Source organism: Prionailurus viverrinus, unplaced genomic scaffold (genome assembly GCF_022837055.1).
Source record: "Prionailurus viverrinus isolate Anna unplaced genomic scaffold, UM_Priviv_1.0 scaffold_39, whole genome shotgun sequence".
NCBI classification, from domain to species: domain Eukaryota; kingdom Metazoa; phylum Chordata; class Mammalia; order Carnivora; family Felidae; genus Prionailurus; species Prionailurus viverrinus.
The window spans coordinates 4003807-4023290 of record NW_025927607.1 but is presented as its reverse complement, the minus strand read 5'-3'; the positions used below and the strand labels follow the sequence as shown (position 1 = coordinate 4023290).

Here is a 19484-nt window from a genome sequence, read left to right as displayed (position 1 = left end):
TGTTCTCAGGCTATGGCTCTGGGCGCTGGGTGTTCTTGGCATGTTGCAGTTTTTCATTTGAGTTCCCATCACGGGGCATTTGTCACTCCCTCTCCCGTGATCAGAGGGAGCCCCGTTTCTGGGCGGAGCCCTGGCAACACAGCTCTCTCGGCCCGTCTGGCCAGCAGAGAGCTGCTGCTCCTGTGTCCAGGCTGCCCTGGGTTGGCTCCAGCACCCCCCCCCCCACCCCCCAGGGGCATTTGTGTGTCTGCCCCACCCCCACACTCCGTGTGGCCTACAGGGACCCTCACTCAGGTGACCTCAGACGGCTCCTGACTCTGTAAATGTCCTTGACTCGTCCAGCATCCTGAGGTGTCTGCGGAGTGGGGGGTGGGGGTGGGGGGGGTCATTGCAGTCCAGCCACCGTGCGGCTGTGACATTTCAACGCCAGACATTTCCCAGTATTTTCTCCCGCTTGGGACAGTGGTCGACGTGGCTGTGTATTTTGAGGTTCCCGAGAGGGTCCTGGCTGGCTGGTTTCTCTGCTTTCCCAGGTGGGGCCCTGCAGTGCGAGTAAGCTAGAAATGTCTCCCAGCCTCAGGGCCGCGTGAGGGGTGGAGGGATGTGCTTAGAGCCACCACTGCCGCCCTTCACAGGCCGCGGCACCTGCCCTGGCCTCGGCCCGCACTCTCGACGGCTCCGACTTGTGACTTGCCACCTGGCTTGTTTCCAGAAGGAACCTAGCCCCTGGTTTGTCTTTCCACTTTCACTAGGGTATGGGGTGAGAGAATCTGTTCTCTATTCTGAACGAGAGAGCTAGCACTTTGATTATAAATGTGACTTCTGTCTCCAGGTGAAGGAAGGCTGGTGTCACCTGGACGGGAGCAGAGCGTGTGCCCCGTGTGTCCCCTGCAGAGCCCCACTCTGGCCTGCCTGGGCCGCCACGAGGGGCTACGCAGCAGCTGGCCGCTCTCTGCCAGCGGTGGGGGTGGGGGTTGGTCCGGATGCCGGTGGCTTCCTGGATTCCCCAGAGGAATGAATTGGGACCAAGAGCCAGGGAGGGGCCTCTCCTCAACCATCACCTGGCCGGCTGTGGGCGGGGTGGACCCTCCCCACCTGCCCCCCCGCCGTCAGCTGTCCTGTGCTGACGTCCACCTCACTTGGGTCCTCTCTCCCCAGCAAGGAAAACGCATCCGGCTGGGCGCACACCCAACTTCCAGAAGACCTCGAAGCATCTGGGCAAGGAGGCGAGCCAGAAGCCGGAGGCTCCGAAGCCACCACGCCGGTTAAAAGGCTTCTATTCCACGTACAGCCACGAATGACTGTCTAGAGAGACCCATCTGCCCCCTCAGGGAGGGAGGCCTTCGCCCCCACCCTCACCTCCTGGGAGGAGCTAGACCAGGGGCCACCCCGGGACCCCTGGGAGGCCGGCGACTGAGCCCACAGCCTCTGCTCTGTAGGGGAGGCCGGCGTATGGCCCAGGGGCCATGGAGGAGCCGCAGGCCCTGGAGAGGCCCCCCCCCCCCCCCCACTCCGCGCCGGGGCCGCGTCTTCCCTCCCAGGACGCACTGCCCGGCTAAGAGTCCTGGGCCGGGGGGGCCGCTGGTTCCTCAGCACTCCAGGCCCGTGGGGCAGAGAGGCTGCGCTGAATGCCTGCCAGGCCCACCAGTGTGGCCGCAGTTCCCAAATAAAGTGGCCCTTTAAGGCAGCTCCAGCTTCCGTGTTGGCCTCCAGGCTCTGGCCGAGGAGCTGGTCACGAGGTCCCGCGCTGCCTGTGGTACCGGGTCGCAGGGCACCCCGTGGGGGTGGTGATGGGGCCCGGCAGCTGTGCCCCAGCGATGATGCAGGACTCCGCTTGGTGCGGTCTGGTGAGGTGGCAACAGACTGGACCGTCAGGATGTCCAGCCAGGCCCGGCCTCACAGAGTTGGTCCCCACTTGGCGGGAGCTGGAACCTTCCTGGGACACGCATCAGGATGCGTGTCCAGGGCAGGGAAGGAGCAGACAGCAGGTGGGTCCAGGCCTCTTCCGTCTGGCTGGCACTGAGCGGGCACAGGGCGGGCCGCCGAGACGCGGACCCTGCAGCCTGGGGGCTATGCCGCCCGGCGCGGTCTGTGTCCAAGCCCTCCCCCACCCCCCAAGACGCCGCCCCGAGTCACGTCTGCTGTGCACAGCCCATGGACACATGCTCACCCCCGAGCTGGGCAGGATGGGGCCACCACAGCCACACGAGCTCTCCAACCTTTTATTCGTACAAGGACTCAAGAGCATGTGACGCCAGGTGACACCGTGCAGGGGGACACAGCAGGCCTGGCTACGGCCTGGCCAGCAACTGTGCTGGGGCCGCCCCCTCCAGAGAGGCACACAGGGTGGGGACGCCCACGCGCGGCCAAGGCTGCCATACGGGCACGTGGGCGGCCGCTGCCCCAGAGCCCCCGAGAGTCCAGCTGGCCTTTGCCTGCTGGGAAGGAGGCCCCAAGCCCAGCCCTCTGGGGTGGCAGGAGCAGAGTTATCACGAGGTGGGGGTGCCCGTGGGGGAGCGCTGCCCGGCGGGGCACAGGCTGGGGGCCCTGACCAGCGCAGGACGCAAGGCAAAGCAGCTCGAAATGGCCTTGTCGGGTCCCGGTGCTGGCTAGGACTGCTGTGCCCGGCCACGGGGCTCAGCATCCGACAGACCCGTGAGGGTCCCCTTGCCTGAGCCCCTCTCTGGCAGGGTCCAGCCCCCTCCCCAGGACCCACAGCAGCTAGGGCCCAGGAGGGAGGGAGGATGGCAGGGGCCGGGGCCCGGACAGCCTGAGTGAGCAGGGGTGCGCCCAGGTCCGGGAAGCCCAGGTGCCTCCAAGCTCTGGGAGTAGCTGAAAAGCAGCTCTGAGTGAACAGGTGGAAAGCGTCTGTGAATGTATGTAAGTTTGGAAAAGCCCTTAACTGTCAAAGCCCCCTCCCGGGCCCCCTGCAGCTGGTGGGGTCAGGAAGGGCCAGGCCTCCTGGCCGGGCTCAAGTTTCACTGGCCTCCCTGCATCCTGTGGCCATGTGTCCCCTCCAGCCCTGCCTGCCCCACCTCGAGCTGGGGGCCGCAGGCCTGGGGGCGGTGAGAGGCAGAGCACGGGCAGGCAGCTCCTGCACGCGGCCACAAGTCCCCGTGCAGGCGTGGGGCCCGTGTTTGAAGGGGGCACCCAGCCTGCTCTCCCGGGATGGCCAGGACCGGCACCCCCAGCCTCACGTGAAGGTCAACCAAGGGCGGGGCCTGGAAGTGGCGAGGCCGTGCCCATAAGGCCCACCTGTGTGCCCCAGACCCTCGTAGCCAGTCCTTGTCCAGACAGACTCATCGGCAAGGGTGCCTTCCCAGTCAGAAGTCGCCCTGACGCTGAGGGCCTCGGGAGGCGGGGTTGGGGGGGGGGGCACGGCATCACGGGGGCCTGGCTGAGTCAGAAGGGTTCATGCATAATCTCAAAGCCCCTGCTAGACCCCGGAGGGCAGAAACCCTGATGCCCTCCCAGGGATTCTTAGGCATCCAGGGGTGGGCTTTGCTTTCTGACACACGGAGCCCGGAAGTTCTGGGCAGGAGGAGGCAGGAGAGGAAGGCACAGGCTCGCACTCTCCAGCGGGACGCTGCTCGGGGAGCTGGGGGAGAGGTGCGGGCAGGCAGGCGGGAGGTGGCCACCGGCATCCCCCAGGTCCCTGAAATACATGGCTTTTGGGGACATTGTTCCCGGCTGACCTGAGGCCCTCATACAAAATTAAAAGCCAGGGTGGCCGGCAGGACCAGGGCCCCCTGCCCCACCCCAGCACAGTCCCAGAGCCGGGGCCCCTCACTGTCCCTCCCTGTCCTGCCCCCGGGCCTCTAGGCCCAGCAGAATTAAATATCGTCTGTTTTGCGTTTTGGCAAAGTCAGTTCTTGGCCTCGGTCCCTGGGGCCTGCGGCGGTTACCGCCACGTGGGCCTGACGGCCGAGAGGACCAGGGAGAGGAGCAGCATTAGGGACACGCAGGGCCGGGGGCAGCCGGAGGCGGAGGTCTTCTGGCCCTCCCGCTCTGACAGGCCCGGGAGGGCGTGGGTCAGGGTCGTCCGTGGGCTGGAGCTTTTCTTGCTGACTCTCCGGCCACAGAGGTCGTCGGGGCAGCTATCCCCGCTGCCCGAGCCACTGCTGTCGTCACCTGGGGAGGAGAGGAGGCTCCAGCAGGCCCGCCCCACCGTGAGGGGACCCCGGGCACAGCAACCGTCCACACGGGCCTCCCGCGGTCGGCTGTGCCAGTGCCAGCTCCGCCCTGAGCTCCCCGACCTGCCCGGGGCCTGCCGGGTCCGTATGGACATCCTGGCCAGGCCCAGCTGTGCTTGGGGACACACGGGTGGGGCCTGCTTGGTGTCTGTGTCCAGACAGCAGCAGCATCTCCCTGCCACCGTGGGGGCCTGGGGGCTGGAAGGGTCTCTCCAGGGCACCCTGGCCCGGCCCCGCCCCCCGCCCCGCCCCCAGGGCCCCGCCCCCGTCCCCAGCCCCGCCCCCAAGGCCCCGCCCGCACTGGCGTCCTGGAAGTCCACGTCGTTGCCGTTGTAGGCGCTGCGAAGCCGGTTGGTCATGACCTTCAGCTGCATGATCTGTTGGCGGACCGTCATGTCGGGCTTGGTGATGTCCACCTCCACCTCAGGGTTGTTGATCTGATTGGCCAGGCCATCACCCATCACTTCCGGGAGGTACCTGCGGGCCAAGGGCAGGCCCTGGGTCACGGCCTGGTCCCTGCCAAGGGGCAATACCCTGGCACGCCCTCCCACACCCCTCTTCTCCTGTCCAGGTGCTGGCAAGCTCGAGACCCCCAGTGGCCTTTCAGGGGCCGATGGGAGCCCACAGTCGCGGGGCGCGGGCACACAGAGCACGGTACACGCTGCCGGGAGCTGGCCCGGGTGAGGGTTTCCTGTGTCCTACTGTGTGTCTGGGGTCGGGCACGGCCCTGCGCACACAGCACTTGGTGCCGCAGGCCACACAGGCCCAGGTGAGAGCGCGAAGGGGGGCCGGCCTGTGGCCAGCCAGGCGGCAGCACCTACCGGCCCTTGGCCATGCCATTCCAGCAGCGGTCGTCACTGGCGGTGCTCATGGCCATCTTCTCGCTGCACAGCATCCCCGGGAGGCTGATCCAGAAGTCCTGGGCATCTCGGAGCTGTGCCTTGGCCTCGGAGACCTGCAGGGCGGGAGTCAGGCCATGGGGCGCCCTGCTCGGCCTGCCCTCCCCTCCCCTCCCCTGTCCACCCAGGGCCCGGCGGGCTGAGGACCGCTCACCAGCTTCTCCAGTGAGCCCGTGGGGGGCCTCTCCTGTAGCACCAGCTTGCCCCGGCGCTGCTTCTGCTCAGGCCCAGAGCTCTGGGGGTTCACCTTGGGGTTCCCACAGCCCTGGATGACCTGGGGGAAGACCGTAGGGGTCCTGCGGGGGCACGAGGCCACATCCGGGATGCCACTCCACGCCCACCGCACCCTCCTGCCCGCACCTTGGCTGTGAGCGTATCCCTGTTGTCCTGGAGGGCGTTGATGGCTTCTGCGAGCCACAAATGCACACTGCCGATGACGCTTTCCGCACCCGACGGGCCCCAGAACTTGTCAGTGATGAGCACCATGGAGTCTGGGACAGGCGTGGGCACACGCACAGAGGGCATTTGGTAAGTATGCACGCCAGCCAGGCCGTGTCCACACGTGAGCTCACGCGTGTGCTGATACGCACGCGTGCCGGCCGGCCAGGGGTCCGTGGGTGAACGTGTTAGTTCCTGTGTGTCGGCATGCACGCGTGTTGGGCACACGCGTGTGGAAGCTCACGTGTGCTGGCACATACTGAACTGGCCCACCGTGGGCGGGTGCTAGTTCACACGTGTGGGTGAGTCTCACGCATCAGCACATGTGAGCGTGTACACGGGTCAGCCTGCGGGGTCAGCACAGTTAGGACTTACCGGTGCCGGAGCGCGGGCACGCTGGCCCACCTGACGTCAGCAGCGTCAGCTCACATGTATTGATGTGGATGCGTGTGGGCCCCCACGTGTCGGCACGTGCACAGGCCGGCTGGCCCACAGCATGCGGTGGCCCGCCTTAGGTCACGTTCATGTGGGCACGTATGCGTGAAGGGGCCCTTGCTCAGCGGGGAAGGGCGAGGAACTAGGACCCCGCAGGGCTCCATCCCAGGCAGCAGCCTGCACTCAGAATGGCCTCCCTGTCTCTTGACCCCGGGTCACCCTCCTCCCAGGGCCTCTGGCCAGGCACTCCCGAGGACAGGACTGGCTTTGTCCCTGCTCTGCTCTGGCGTGTGGTGGCAGCGAGGGCTCACCCAGAAGGTTCCTCCACTCGGCGTCGAGGTCGGCCTGGTTGGCCAGGCAGCCTTTGAGCACATTGCGGCAGTAATCAGGGCAGGGCCGGGCGCCGGGGACCCCCAGGCAGTGCGCGCAGTAGACCAGCTTCATGACGGCCCTCGAGCACTCCGGGCCCAGGGGCACCTGCGGAGCCAAGGCAGCCTGAGCCCAGCCCCGCAGCTGGGCGTGCCCAGCCCCCCAAGGGGCCCCGGGCTGGAAGGCTCTGGACAGAAGTCAGGAGGCCTCAGTTCTGCCCCACCCACAGTGGGACCTCCGCCTGGCCCCGGCCCTTCTTGGGGAGCCCCTCTCTTCTCAGATGATCAAGCAGGCCACGGGTCGTGGGACCACTCATCCTAATGACTGCTACCGTCCTAGTGAGCGACTCCCTGGAACACTGCCGTCACCAAGCCTCACGGGGGAGCGTGAATAGGTCTGTGTGCCACGCGCACGAGGGGACTGAGGCTCAGGGCTGGGAGGAGGACCCGCTAAAGGACGCCAGCTGGAGGCAGAGAGGCGGCTCACACCCAGGGCTGTGTGGCTCGGAGGCCGATGCCCTCCCCCTCCCCGGTTTGCCACCAGGGGGTCTGACTCCAGCTGCCTCTTTGGGGCCGGGCCTGCTGGCCCTCGAGGCCTCAGGCCCCGGCCTGCTCTGGCCTCCGAGCCAGTTGCCCTTTCGACTCCCGGCCCCTGACCCCGCCGTCGACTCGGCATCTAGCCCCACACCTTCTCCCTTCTGGTCCCGCATGGGACCCAGGCTGGCTGAGGATGGGACCGCCCGGCTGCCCCCACCGGAGCTCAGGATCTCAGTCGCGGGACATTGGGACGTGCTGTAGGCGGGGCAGGGAGCCGGGCCAGGAGACCCCGGGGGCACGGGGCGGGGCCGAGATGCAAAGCAGCGGGGGGCGGGGCCGAAGGGGGGGGGGCCGCCAAGCGCACCTGGGCCACCTTCCGGACCACGTCACTGGCCACGCCCAGGCCCTGCACGAAGGCGCGAGCTGCCACGAAGGCGCGGGTGGCGCGCAGGCGCAGCTCGCGCGGGGCCTCCCCGAAGGGCCGCAGCGCCTCGGCCTGCTTGCCCAGACAGTCCAGGTAGTCGTCGGGCAGCAGCAGCTGCGGGTGCAGCTGCCTGAAGAGGCGCTCCAGCAGGCGGGCCCAGAACTCGGCCAGCGTCTCCTCCAGGTGCAGGTTTGCGCCGCGGTAGTAGAGGCGCAGCTCCGAGTACAGGTCCCGGAAGGCCCTGGCGCTCTGCGTGTACAGCTCCCCGAAGGCGCCGGGGAAGGTGTCCTGCAGCGCCCGCTCCGACTCGTTCAGCAGGTGCTGGAAGTGATCTGGGCCAGTGGGGGGGGGGGGGGGGGGTGCGGTGAGGCCTCCTGGGGGTGGGGGGGTGGTGAGGCCTCCCGGGGCCTCCTGTCCCCACCCCACCCCCGCACACCCCCTTCGCTGTGGAGGCCAGGCCGGGATTCAGGGGGCTCTGGCCCAGACCCCCGATGCCCCTAGGACTTCTAAGACCTCCCCCCCCACCCCCGTGGCCTGGGGTGCAAAAGCCTGGGTGGGGGTCCCCTCTCGGGTCTCAGGGCCTCCAATGGACACTTCTGAGCTGGGGGCAGGCTCAGGGTGCCCTCAGGGACTCATTGGGATCACCTGCAAGGGGGGCAGGAGGGTCCTCTGAGTCAGGAGGTGGGGCCGCCCCCTTCCTGCTCTTTCCTCCCTGCGTTGCCCCCACCCCCCCCCCCCACCCCCCAGCCCCGTGTCCGGCCCTCCCTCTCATGCCTGCCAGAAGCTGGCCTGCCTGAGGGTCCGGGTTGGATCTCCTGTAGCCCTTGGGACCTGCCCAGAGCCCCAGACAGATGTGCTGCAGCCTTCCGGGAGGCAGGGCGTGGGCGTGGTTCGGGGGAGATACCCTGCACCCCGTATGCCCAGAACGGGGTCCCGGACAGCACCCACCCCCTTTAGCAGCAAGAGTGCAGTCTGTAACCACACGGCCCCTGCACTCGGACTCGGCCCCCAGAGCCGTGGCCACCCTCCCCGCACAGGCCCCTGGACCCTGGGCCCCCAGGGGTTTTCAGACTCCTCCACATCTACCCCACCCAAGGCCCTGGGCTGTAGAGCTCAGGACACCCTGTGCAGCACCCCAGGTGGGAGCCGGGCAGCTCCTGGCCAGGCTGTCGGATGGTGGGAAGGAGGCGGGGGGCTGAGGTCACAGGCCCCCAAGGACAGCCACTGCTGCAGGTGTTTCCAGGCTGGGCCCCAAAGCCACTCAGGGCTGTCTGCCAGCTGCAGGCTCACACTCTCCCTCCTGTCTCAGCTCGGGCTCTGCCGGGGCACCTCCTCCCTCCAGTCAGACCTCAGGCTTCAATCTCAGCTCAGAGGTCACTTCCTGGGGGCCCCCCACCCCAGCGCCCACACCGTCCCCCTGGGGTGGCCACCGTGGACGACGTCACGCCAGCCCACTCTTCACTGTCCAGGGCATTCGCTCTCTGCCCAGACATGGCGTGAGACTCCCGGTGTGAGACCCATGAATGCCACACACAGCAGCTGCCCCGGAGATGTGAGGGCCACGCCCGGGGCCCCAAACTCCTCCTGCCCCCGCAGCAGCGCAGACCCGGCCCTCCGAAGCCCCATCCTCAGTGCCCCGCCCCGAGCTCGGCCCTCACGCTGCGGTTCCTGGCTCCGGGCCACCTGGTGGCCAGTGCAAGGCCTGTTCCTGCCTCTAGTGATAAGGAGCCACCTTGAGAGCAAGAGGGACCCTCTGAAGGGCCGACAGAGGGATGGGCCTGATCTCCCCAAACGTGCACGTGTATTGCCGTGCACACCACGGGGTGGACAAAGTCGCCTGCAGACCACCCCACGCTCACGGGTCCCCTGCTTGGGCCCCTGCATGTGGGCAGCTTTCTGCTACCGGGACACCCCAAATCTCAGCTCCCAGCCTCAGAGCGCTAATAACCCCACCCATCCTGTGACCCTGCCTCACCAGCAGAGGTGCCCTCGTGCCCAGCTCCCCACCGTGTCAGCGTCTGGTGGTCCCCAAACCCCAGTGGCCTGCTCACCATCAAAGTTCTGCAGCTGGGTGGTGAGTGTGGCCTGCAGGGCGCGGCCGCTGTCCAGGAGGGCTGTCTCCAGTTCAGCCCGGCTGCGGTTGGCCAGGTTCTCCTCCATGTGGCTGGTGCAGCAGGTGTAGCCCTGGGGGCAGATCCGCAGGTGCTCACCTGTGGGGAGGGGCCGGCGTGAGGGGAGGAGGGGCGGGGAGGCTGCTGGAGCATGGGTCCGGGGGCAGGCACAGCTTTGGGGACCAGGAGAACTGGCCCTGGGGCTTGGCGGGGTCTCCTGGGCAGGGTGGGCATGAACAGCGGACCCTGGGAGGGGCACAGCTCCAGTGGGGGTCCCGGGGTAGGCGGTGCAGTCCCCAGCGTGGGACACAGGAGCAGGGCTTCCTCTGCAGGCCACCCTCCAGGCCGTCTGGGACAAACGCAGCCGGGCTGGTCATAAAGTGAGGGTGCAGGGATGTCGGAGTTCCCCCCGGCCCCTCAGTCCCCCTGCTGCCACCATGCAGGTGAGGAGGGCCATCCCAGGGGCTCTGGAGCAGCTCAGGTCACAAATGTGACCCAGCAAGGAACTGCCTCAGGGCCCTGTGTATGCGCGGAGGGGTGGGCTCCCAGACTCAAGGCTCCCCAGGGTAAGCCTCCAGGCCTGCATGGTGCCCCCTGCCTGGGCTCTGGCTGAGAAGGGGCAGGGAGGAAGGGGTCGCTGACGGGCAGGACCCGACAACCAGAGCCTCCTTACCCCCCCGCCCCCCCCACCCCCGCACCATGCCAGAGCACGTGGGGGGCAGCCTAACCCAGCCAGGACACGGCCTGGACACAGATCTGCCGGGGGCGGGCGGGGCAAGAGGACACACGGGTGTCTCCGGATGTCCCTTCCGCTGCGTCCCCAAAGCCCCCATCACTCCTCATGCCACGGCCTTGGCCCTTGGCTCCAGGGCAGCACCACTATCCGTGTTCCCACCTTGGGGTCAAGGACAGGTGCTAAGTCACACAGCCCTGTGGTTATACCGCTGTGCATACTGCGCTGGCCGCAGGTCCCAGTATTACGATCACAGCAGTTCGGAGGTGGGTGCCGTGACCCCACCTTACAGACCAGAGACACCGAGCTCAAAGAGACTAGTTTCCCGTCCAGTCCATGCTGCACAGTGAGAAGCCAAGGCTACCCACTTTCAGGCCTCCACACCCACCGGGCCACCTCCCCGCCCTCCCCACCCATCCCTACCCCACCCTGCAGGCCATACCTCGTGCCTCTAAGCTGTGGGAGCGGTCCCTCCTGGGGCCCCCTGGGCAGCAAGGGTCTGACAGGGGAGGGGGGCAGGGGCTGTGTGGGGCTGTGTGGGGGCGGGGTCATCCTGTGCACAGTTGTGGGGTGGGGGTGTGGCGGCCTGGGCAGAGTTCTCTGGGTCCCGAGGGCTGGGGGGTGGCTCCAAGGTGACCCGCGGGGGAGAATCAGCAGCCCTGGGTGCAGGCAGCCTCTAGTAGAGGCCTCGGGTGGAGGGGAGAGAGAAGTTATTATCCTGAGGCTGAATTGCCCCGAATTGCCTCTGGGGACCACCGGGTCACACCATGTTGGACTGTGTTTATCTGCTGCCGTGTCTGGCCTCCGTGCCCATTGGCAGGACAGGCGCCGCCGAGGCCTGCAGGTGCGGTGGGAGGGGCCGCAGGTGCCTGGGGGGGGGGGGGCACTCAGACACAGTGTCTGGTCTCAGACACCTGCTCCCCCCAGGGGCTGCATGCCTGGAGGACCGCCGCCCCTTCTCCCAGGGCCTGGAGGTGATGCTAGCATGTCCGTCTGAGGGGGGCTGGGGCCCCCATCTTGGGGCAGGGCTGACCTCGGGGTAACAGACTGGATCTGGGGACCACTTGTGACCACCCCCAGGCGAGCCCCAGGTCTGCGGGGGTGTGTGGCCGTTGGGGACCTGAGGCCTGACCCTCTGGGTGAGCCAGACCTTTCCGGGCCTTGTGGGGACCAGCTGGGGCTGAGTGTCGGAGCCCGGGCCTGGGGGGGGGGAGGGGCACCCGCCAACATCCCTGTGCCCCTTCTCCTGAGGGGTGGCATGCCCAGGTGCCTCCAGGCAGGGAGGGCTGGGCCAGACAACAGCTACCATGCTTCCCTCTCGGGTGCCTTTGCCAGCAGGAGGCAGGACGCTGAGCAACATGAGGGTCCTCTCCATGGGGTCCCCGGGCCCCAACCAGGAGAAACCTGAGTTCCCCTCCTCAGTGGGGGCCCGGAAAGCGCCCTCTGCACACCGGGGTCCCAGTGGTGCTGGGGGGTGGGGGTGGGGAGGGCGAACCGGGGGTGTGGCCTGGGGCAGGGGGCAGGTGCCAGCCGGGCTTCAGGTGGGCCTGGGGCCTCCCAATCCTGAGTATCTGCAGGCTGCGGGGGTGGACGGCATCCCTGGCCGGCTGCCCTCCCTCCTGAACCCTCCCGGTCTCCCGGTGGCCCAGACCCCCTCCCCGAGCCTGCCATTCACGCAGACAGCAGAGAGGCTGGGCAGAGGAGGGGGACGCCGAGAGATGCAGGGAGCTCCGCGGTGGGCAGCTGCTGTGTGGGCTCCCTGGCACTGTCCCCACAGCCTCCCCAGCCCTGCCCGGCCACCTCGTCCAGCCGCCCGGTGGCCTGCGCTGTTCCGGCTGCCCCGGCACAGCCCCCGGCCCTCCCTCCCTCCGCGGACACACGGGAGTGAAGACACGGAGCCAGAGCCCGGGCGCCGGCCTGAGGCCCCGGGCAGGCTGGGCCGAGGCAGCCGCGAGCCGGCCGCGGGGCAGACGCAGGGGCTGCAGCGCCTGGCGCTCGCCCTCCGCCCACCCTGGCCCGGCCCGGCCCGGTCCGCACATCGTCCGACGGCCCTGGACGCCGGCCGGCCGGAGGCGGGCTCAGCAGCGCACCCCCGCGCCTCCGGGAGAGCGGGCCTGCCCCTCCCGGTCGGAGCCAAAGCGCCGGGCGGGGGTCTGCGGGAGAGAAGGGGACCCCCCACCCCGGGCAGTGTGCACGTCAGACTGATGGAATCGCACCCTGTCGCTTCGAACCTCTCCGGCCCTGAACCCCCCCCACCCCTCAACACCTGCCGAGAAACGAAGACTCGCCCGCGCCGGCAGGCGCCGGCCCCTCTTCCCAAGGACGCTTCCACCGGCCGGCTGGTGACCGTCCCTCCTTCCTCCCTCGGTCCCTTTGCGGTTTTTGCAACAGCGGGCCGGCCACATCCAGGACTTCCCTTGGCCTGTGGGACACTTCCTCCCTGTGGCGATCCCCGGGGGTTCTGGGGAAACGGGAGGGAGGTCCGGTTCACCGATTCACGGTGGGATGTACGCCCATCCTGCATCCCTGCGGCTCCTTCCCTTAGGCCCCGCCCCCGAATTCCCAGATTCCCTCCCTTCCTGCTCCTCAGGTTAAAGTACTGCACCCACTCCCCTCACCCCATCAGCAGCTGCTTCTCTTTCTGGGTGGCAGACCAGAGGTCCACCTTTTCCCTCCAGATTCAGATCTCTCGGGGTCACCCCAGACCCCCGGTTTCTCTTCACTGAGCCCGTACCAGTCTACGACTTCAACATCTTTAAGGCTCACACCCTTTTGCCACCTGCTGAGCGCTGGTCCCAGCTATCCCGTCTTAGCAGCCTCCGGATGGTGTTCCCCACCCAGCAGCCACCCCCACCAGCACTATCACCCAGATGCTTTAGCCCAAGACCCCCTTCCCAACAGTGGTCACCGGCTCCAATGCCGGACACGGACCTCATGTGTCCAGGCCCAGCCCAGCAGCCACCTGTGTCTGGTGGCGCTAGAGCCCTCCCAAGGAGACTGCAGAGGGAAGATGGCGCCATGCCAAGCCCACGTCTCCAGAAGCTTCTAGTGCTCACACGGGAGTATGCAGACTATCTGCCTGACCTGTCTTTAAAGCAACAGCCCCGATGCTCTGCACCACCTGGCCCAGCGACCCCTAGATCACTCTAAGTCACTGTCGACAATCAGCCTGCGCTAGCCTCCCTGGATGGGCTGAAGTGGGGCCGTGTGCCCAGCTCCAGGCACCAAAACCCAGCAAGGGAGAGGCCCGGGTCTGGAAGGGCAGGAAGGGGGCGGCTTCCCCACCCCTCTCCTTTACTCAATTCTGGACCCCACCCGGGGCTTTGCCGGCAGACTGGGGGTGAGCGGCTGTCCAAGGCCTTCCCCTGGACAAGTGCCCCCACCCACTCCTGCTCCTGGACCCTCTGTAGCTCCAGTCTACCAGCCGACTGGGGGTGGGAGACACAGAGCCAACAGAGGGAGCTTCCCTGGCCACTGGCCACAGCGGAGCTCCAGACCTTCCTTTCTCAACAGCCCCCCATCCCCCAGAAGCATCTGCCCCTGACTAGCCCCTGTTGGAGGGTCACACTTGATCACCTAGAGTCCGTCCGGAAGGGTGGCCTCGGATGCACCTTGCAAAGGACATTTCAACCACGACCTCCTACTCCCCCGTACACACCAACACCACCCATAACCCCTCCTGCCTCCGACCCAACCTGCTTCCCTACCCCTCACCGACCACCCAAAGCCCCCTCCCACCCCACCCCCACCGTTTCAGGCAAATGACAGCGTCACCAAGCGGCCCTCTGCCAGTGCTGCCGCAGAGCCTCCGCCGGGCACTGGGACCCGAAACCGAGGGGCATCGGTGCGGACAACTCCTCGCTCGGTGGGTGGGAGGGGTGGGCCCCCCAGGCCTGTGAGGGGCTGCGTCGCCGGGGCCGCGGAACAAAGGCTGGGCGCCCCGGTGCCCTCGCCAGTCGCTGCGGGCCAGGACGCGCGCCGCGGGGCGGGAGCCGGGGAGCCAGCGCGCGGTCTGGAGATGCGGCGGCGGTGCTCCTGGCGCGGAGGGGACCGGGCGCTGGTGCAGTGGGCGCGGCGGGCGCCCAGGGGCTGCGGGGGCTGCGGCAGGCGGGCGGGGAGGCGGCGAGCAGGGGGGCCGCGCGGGGGGCTGCGGCAGGCGGGGCGGGCGTGGGGGAGGAGGGCCACGCGATTGGCGGGGAAGGGGCTTGCCGCAGTGGGCGCGGCAGGCATGGGGAGGGGGTGGCAGCAGCGGGGACTCGCGGGGGCTGCGGCAGGCGAAGGGGAGGGGACGGGTCTGACGGAAGAGGAAGGGGGGCTCGCTGCAGGAAGGGGGCTGCGGCAGGCGGTGGGAGGCACTGAAGGGGGTGGGGGTGGGGGTGGGGGTGGGGGGTGGGGAGGGTGGCTGGACGCTGCGGGATTGCCGGCGGAGAGGGGCCCGGGGAAGGGGAGAGGTGGGGAACGGCAGGAGGGGACGGGGTGGGGTGGCGATGGGGTGCGGCGGGAACGGGGACCCACGATCCACGGGGTGGACGCTGGGGCACCTGCTGCGAAGCGGTGCAGAAGCGGAGCAAAGATGCGCCTGTGGGGGGCGAGGGCAGCGCAAGGCAGGGCGGACAGAACATGGGGCCGAGGCGGAGGTGACGGGGGGACAGGGGTGGGGATGAGGAGGCGAGGCGGAGGGAGTGAAGGGAGGGGTGGCAAGCCTGGGGACGGGGGCTCTGGGGGACCGGGGAGATGGAGATGGCTTGGGGTGGACGGCTGGCTGGATCCCAGGCGGGGTCGCCCAGCTTGGATCCCGGCCCCGCAGACGCCACCCGCGCCGTGGCCCCGAGAACCCTGCGCGGCGGCGGCGGCGGCTCCAGCGGCGGCGTCCCAGGCTGCGGTGGCGGTGACGCTCCGGGTGGCGCGCGACTCCGGCTGCGGGCGCGTGGGAGGGGGGGCGCCTGGGGACCCGGCCGGGGGCCGGCGGAGGAGCAGGACGGGGCCGGAGGGCTCGGAGGCGGCGCAGGCGGCCAGGAGCCGGGGAGGAGCAGCGGCCACCGCCGCCCCGGCAGCCCCGCGGCCGCACTGGCGCGCACGGCGAGGGCGCGGCTCCCGGCAGCGGGGACGCGCCTCCTCCCGCAGCCCCCGCCCCGCCGCGCTGGCACCGCCCCGTCTCCCAGGAACCCGCGGGCGGCCTCCCCGCGCCCCCTCCGGCCCGGCCCCTCTCCCGGCGGGGACCCAGGCCCTCCTCCGCTCTCCCCCCGCAGCACAGCCCCGAGGCGCAGGCCCGGAGCGCGCTCGGGAGCCGGGGGCGGGGGCCCATCCCGGATGCTGACCTGAGGCTGGGGGGGCGGGGGTGGCAGGGAGGGGATAGGGGTGTCGGGTTTCTCCTGGGGACGGGGAACGGCAGCTCCCCACCTGGGAACCCCCTCTCCTGCTGACGACGACCAGACCCCCACTGCTGTCTGGGGCCCTCAAAGCCACCACAGCCGCTACCTGTCCCCTCCAGGCCTCCAGCCTCTCAGCTAGGCGACCTGGGCCTGCGTGCCAACTGCTGATCTCCTTCCCCTGGGAATCGGCCAACCCCACCTGGCCACAGGCTCCCCGGGCACCCTCCCACACTGGTGTCTCTCCCTTCCCTCCCAGGACACCAGGACAGCCCTCACCAATACCTTGTACTCCCTGGAGCCCTGGCCCTGGCCTCACCTGGCTGCCACCCCACAGGAGAAAACCACCCACTCAGGCCACCCTCCTCGCGGCCAGCCTGCACTTGGAGAGACCTACCTGGCAGGCAGCGCTTGATCAAAGACCCCTCACCAAGGCCACAACACCTAAGACTCCTGAAGAAGGGGGTTTCACCAGGTAACCACAAGGCTGCTCTCTGTGCCGCCCTGTTCCTGCTCGGGACCTCCTGGGCAGGCCACCCTGCCAGTGAGCACCAGGTTTGGGGGCGCCTCGGTGAGGCAGTGGGCCTGGCCTCATCAGTCTGGCCACAGCTCCGGCCAAGAGACCGAGCCCTCTCCAATGGGCCTCCCCTGGGTTGCTTCAGGGTTCACAGCTCACTCCATGACCTCAGAACAAGTCAGGGATAAAGAGGACCCTGGGTTTGTGCCTGCTGCACCTGAGACCTCAGGTCTCGGCTGCAGGGCAGGGAGCACTCTCTTGGGGCCCAGGGGTAAGTGCTCCCCAGAATCTCTCCCATCAGGCCGAGCTTGGCCCAAGCTGAGCTGAGGAGAGCACCCCCTTGGGCTCATCTGCATGCCAGCCGGCTGGGCATCGGTGGGGCGTGAATGCCTGAGGCTCTGCACAGCCCTCCCATCCACCCTCCCCTGGGGCCTGGGGCAGCTGAGGGGGCCTCTCCAGTGTCCACAGGGAACGACCTGGAACAGCAGGAGGGGGTACAGCTCAGGGACCCTCTCTGCTGTGTTCCCCGCAAAGACACGCCTCAGGTCTGCCCATCCTCCCCCCTGGGACCCCCCCACAGGCAAAGGGGGCACCAACTCCTAGCTGGGCTGGAACATCGGGCAGGACCCTCCAACTGAGGGAGCCCACGGGGGCTCACGGTGACCCGGGCCCAGTCTCAGCTCAGGCCCCATAAATCCTGGGGCTGAAAAGACAGAATGGGAAGGGGCAGAGGGCTCGGCTGACGCCCCCCTGACCCAGCCACTTCCCGCCACGCCTGGTAGCCATGTCCAAAGTCACGGGCGCCATCGGCCTGGCATCCCAGCTCCTCAGTCCCCCTCCAGCTTGTGGCCTGCCACTTGCAGTAACTCTGGGTCCCAGCGCCCTTCCCCCTGGCCCCACCCTCTTTCAAGGCCAACTCAGGCCTCCCTCCAGGAAGCGTTCCCAGGCCCCCCCCCCCCCCCGGGGCACAACACCCACTCAGCACAGGCAGCCCACCCTCCCTGGCAGCAGGAAGGCCACTCTGCCTGCTGGTGGGGACTCCACTTCCCTTCTCTTGTCTCCCTGCCCAGCACCCAAGCCGGACCCGGGTCAGTAAACAAATATGCCTGAAGACACCGCACAGAGAGACTCTTTGTCTGGTGTCGGCATTCAAGGAAACGCAGCTTCGTGCCATCACGGCCCCAGAGTGGCGGCCTCAGACCTTCCTGACCCGACCCCTCCCACAGGCAGCAGGACAGCGGGCAGCGTCCACGAGGGGGTTTTCGGGGCGAGTCTGCTCCCCACAAGGGCGCCCTTGTTCTCACAGAGGCCCGGCGGCCTCCGCGGGAGATGGGAGTACTCGCTGCTCGCTGTGCAAGGTGTTAGACGCGACCTGCACAGCAGCCCCTCTTTCCCTCACCGCGGCGGGCGGTGTAGGCGCTGACATGAACGCCCGCGGTCACTCGGCGGGAAGTGGCTGAGCAGTGCTGGCCTCCCGCTCCCCCCGCCTCTCCCACTGCGAGACCTCCCCCCACGGCAGCCCCGGGGTGGGGGTGGGGGCGTCCTGAGCAGGACGGGGACGCGGAAGCAAGGGCAGGGGCAGGCACGCCCAGCCGCCCAGCAAGCTGCAGACGGCCGGCCCGCTGCCTGGGGAGGACGGTCCCCCCCCCCCCGCCCCCCGCCCCCCACCGGCTGACTCAGGGGCCGCCTACCGCCCAGGCACCTCCACCCGGCTCGCCAGCCCAGCTGGCAGGCACAGCTGGGGAGGGGGCTGCAGATCTGGACGGGACACAGCTCACCGTGAGTGACCGCAAAACGGCATTATTTCTTAGCGTAAGAGTATCCGGCCCAAAGGAACTGAAATGAAAGCAAGGACTGGAACAGAATCTCGCACGCCCCTGTGCACAGCGGCTGCCTCACAACAGCCGAAGGTGAAAACCACCCGTGTCCGTCCACCGAGAAGTGGGTCACAAAACGTGGCAGAGCCACACGACGGAATATTATGCAGCCTCAACCAGTAACGAAGTGCGACACCTGCTACGACGCGGAGGCACCCGACCTTGCCAACGCCGTGCGGAGTGAAAGAAACCAGACTTGAAGCAACAAATACCGTGTGACTCCCTGTACGCGGAGGCCCCCACGGTCGTCAGAGTCACAGTGACAGAGCGGAAGGTGGGCGCCGGGGCCAGGGCGGGGCTGGGGAGTCCGTGTCCGCTGGGGAGAGAGGTCCAGTGGGGGAAGATGAGAAAATTCTGGAGACGGATGGTGTGGACGGTGCGTATGTGCTTAATGACCCTGACCTGTACACAAAAATGGCTAAAATGCTAAATCTTTTTATGTGTATTTTATCACCAAAAAAGCAAGACCCCCCGCCCCCCACTATCTGCAACGTACGTACGCTAAACATCTAGCACGTACTTTCACCAAAAACTTACACCGGTTTACTTTAAATTAAAATATTCAGGACATACCTAAACTACAAACTTTTTCGCCATCTGGATTACCAATTTAAGAAGATATACTGCGGTTTTATTTCCAGCCCTTCGTGGGGTGTGGACAGAAGCCTGAATGAAGTCACACAAGCTCCCTCCCTGCAACACTGAGGCACAACCCCAGCTGAGGTCCTCAGACCCACAGCCCCAACCCCCTCAGAGCAGGCTGAGTAACAGGAACATAGAATCGTACCCATCTTACAGACGGGCAGACTGAGGCTGGGAGACTTTCCGTGACTCGCTCAATGTCTCAGGTCTGCTGCCCAACGCCACTGGCTTGTGTGCCTCCCTGTCTTCGCTGAAGGGGAGGAAATAAGAGCACGGTGGCACCTGGGGCCCACCAGCCGCTTGGAAGTCCCGCGTATGGAGAGGAGACCCCTCTCCTGGAAGCTGAGCCAGGCCTGGCCACTTCCGTTGGCCTGCGCCATCCTCTCCGTGGCCAGGAGCCCCAGGGCCAGCAGGCCACCTCCACCTGGGGGGTGGGACACCTGCCTAGACGCTCCTGCCAGCAGCCAACCCTCCACCGGAGGCAGCGCCCACCAGGCCCCGCTGGGCACACAGAGGGTCACGTGAGCTCAGCGTTTGCCCGCCTGCCCGGCTCCCCAGAGGTGGAGCCCTGATCTTGTTTGGGTTCGCGGAGCAGGTGGGGATGTTGGGGACCATCCTATTCCCTGGCTTCTCCAGATCAGTTTCTCAGGGTCCGGTGAAGCTGGAGCAGGTCAGGGAAGGGCCAGGCCCCTCAGGAGGTGGGGAATTCTGCTCCCCTAGGCACCCAGTGTCTCGACCCCGGCCTTGTCCAGCCATGCCCAGCAGGCAGAAGGGCACACAGGCACACAGCTCTGGATGGGGGGTGGCATGGTCCCGCTCAGGGAAATCCTGGAGCAGATGGTCAAGGGGACGGAACCAGCCCCGTCCCCAGAGAGGGGCCACGGGGACGCTGATAAGGCCCCACGTGACCCGGGCGAGGAGAGGCCCCCCCCCCCCGATGC

At 67.7% G+C, this 19484-nt stretch overlaps 3 protein-coding genes across 25 annotated transcripts in view; 2 read left to right on the top strand and 1 right to left on the bottom strand.

Moving 5' to 3' along the window:
- ANKMY1 (ankyrin repeat and MYND domain containing 1) overlaps positions 1-1675 on the top strand; it is a 50514-nt gene extending 48839 nt beyond the window's left edge. For 15 of the 17 annotated variants that reach the window (XM_047846464.1, XM_047846459.1, XM_047846454.1 and 12 more), the window contains one exon: positions 1159-1674. In XM_047846464.1, the coding sequence (XP_047702420.1) occupies positions 1159-1301 (143 nt within the window). In that variant the 3' untranslated portion in view covers positions 1302-1674. Of the gene's footprint in view, positions 1-1158 lie in introns of all 17 variants that reach the window. The other 2 variants (XM_047846451.1, XM_047846462.1) reach the window with 1 other exon arrangement.
- Positions 1676-2208: 533 nt separating this feature from the next.
- GPC1 (glypican 1) overlaps positions 2209-19484 on the bottom strand; it is a 28882-nt gene continuing 11606 nt past the window's right edge. Inside the window, exons 2-9 of the mRNA XM_047846565.1 lie at positions 9346-9504; positions 7235-7626; positions 6277-6442; positions 5453-5583; positions 5247-5366; positions 5015-5148; positions 4495-4670; positions 2209-4131 (exon numbers count right to left, since the gene is read on the bottom strand). Of these exons, the coding sequence (XP_047702521.1) occupies positions 3902-4131; positions 4495-4670; positions 5015-5148; positions 5247-5366; positions 5453-5583; positions 6277-6442; positions 7235-7626; positions 9346-9504 (1508 nt within the window). The 3' untranslated portion in view covers positions 2209-3901. The remainder of the gene's footprint in view (positions 4132-4494; positions 4671-5014; positions 5149-5246; positions 5367-5452; positions 5584-6276; positions 6443-7234; positions 7627-9345; positions 9505-19484) is intronic.
- On the top strand, positions 7477-18332 carry LOC125158920 (translation initiation factor IF-2-like). 7 transcript variants are annotated; one of them, XM_047846569.1, is made up of 4 exons: positions 9615-9848; positions 10374-14003; positions 15767-15982; positions 17095-18332. In XM_047846569.1, exon 2 carries the CDS (start codon positions 11446-11448, stop codon positions 12862-12864), a length of 1419 nt encoding a protein of 472 aa, XP_047702525.1. In that variant the 5' UTR covers positions 9615-9848; positions 10374-11445; the 3' UTR covers positions 12865-14003; positions 15767-15982; positions 17095-18332. The 7 variants fall into 7 exon arrangements, 6 of the variants coding, with proteins under 6 accessions (XP_047702525.1, XP_047702522.1, XP_047702527.1 ...); XM_047846566.1 differs by having other exon boundaries at positions 9615-10982; positions 11066-14003; XM_047846571.1 differs by having other exon boundaries at positions 9615-12480; positions 12817-14003.

Coding starts and splice junctions, on each gene's coding strand:
- LOC125158920 (XM_047846569.1), top strand. CDS start 11,446: ATGCTTCCCTCTCGGGTGCCTTTGCCAGCAGGAGGCAGGACGCTGAGC.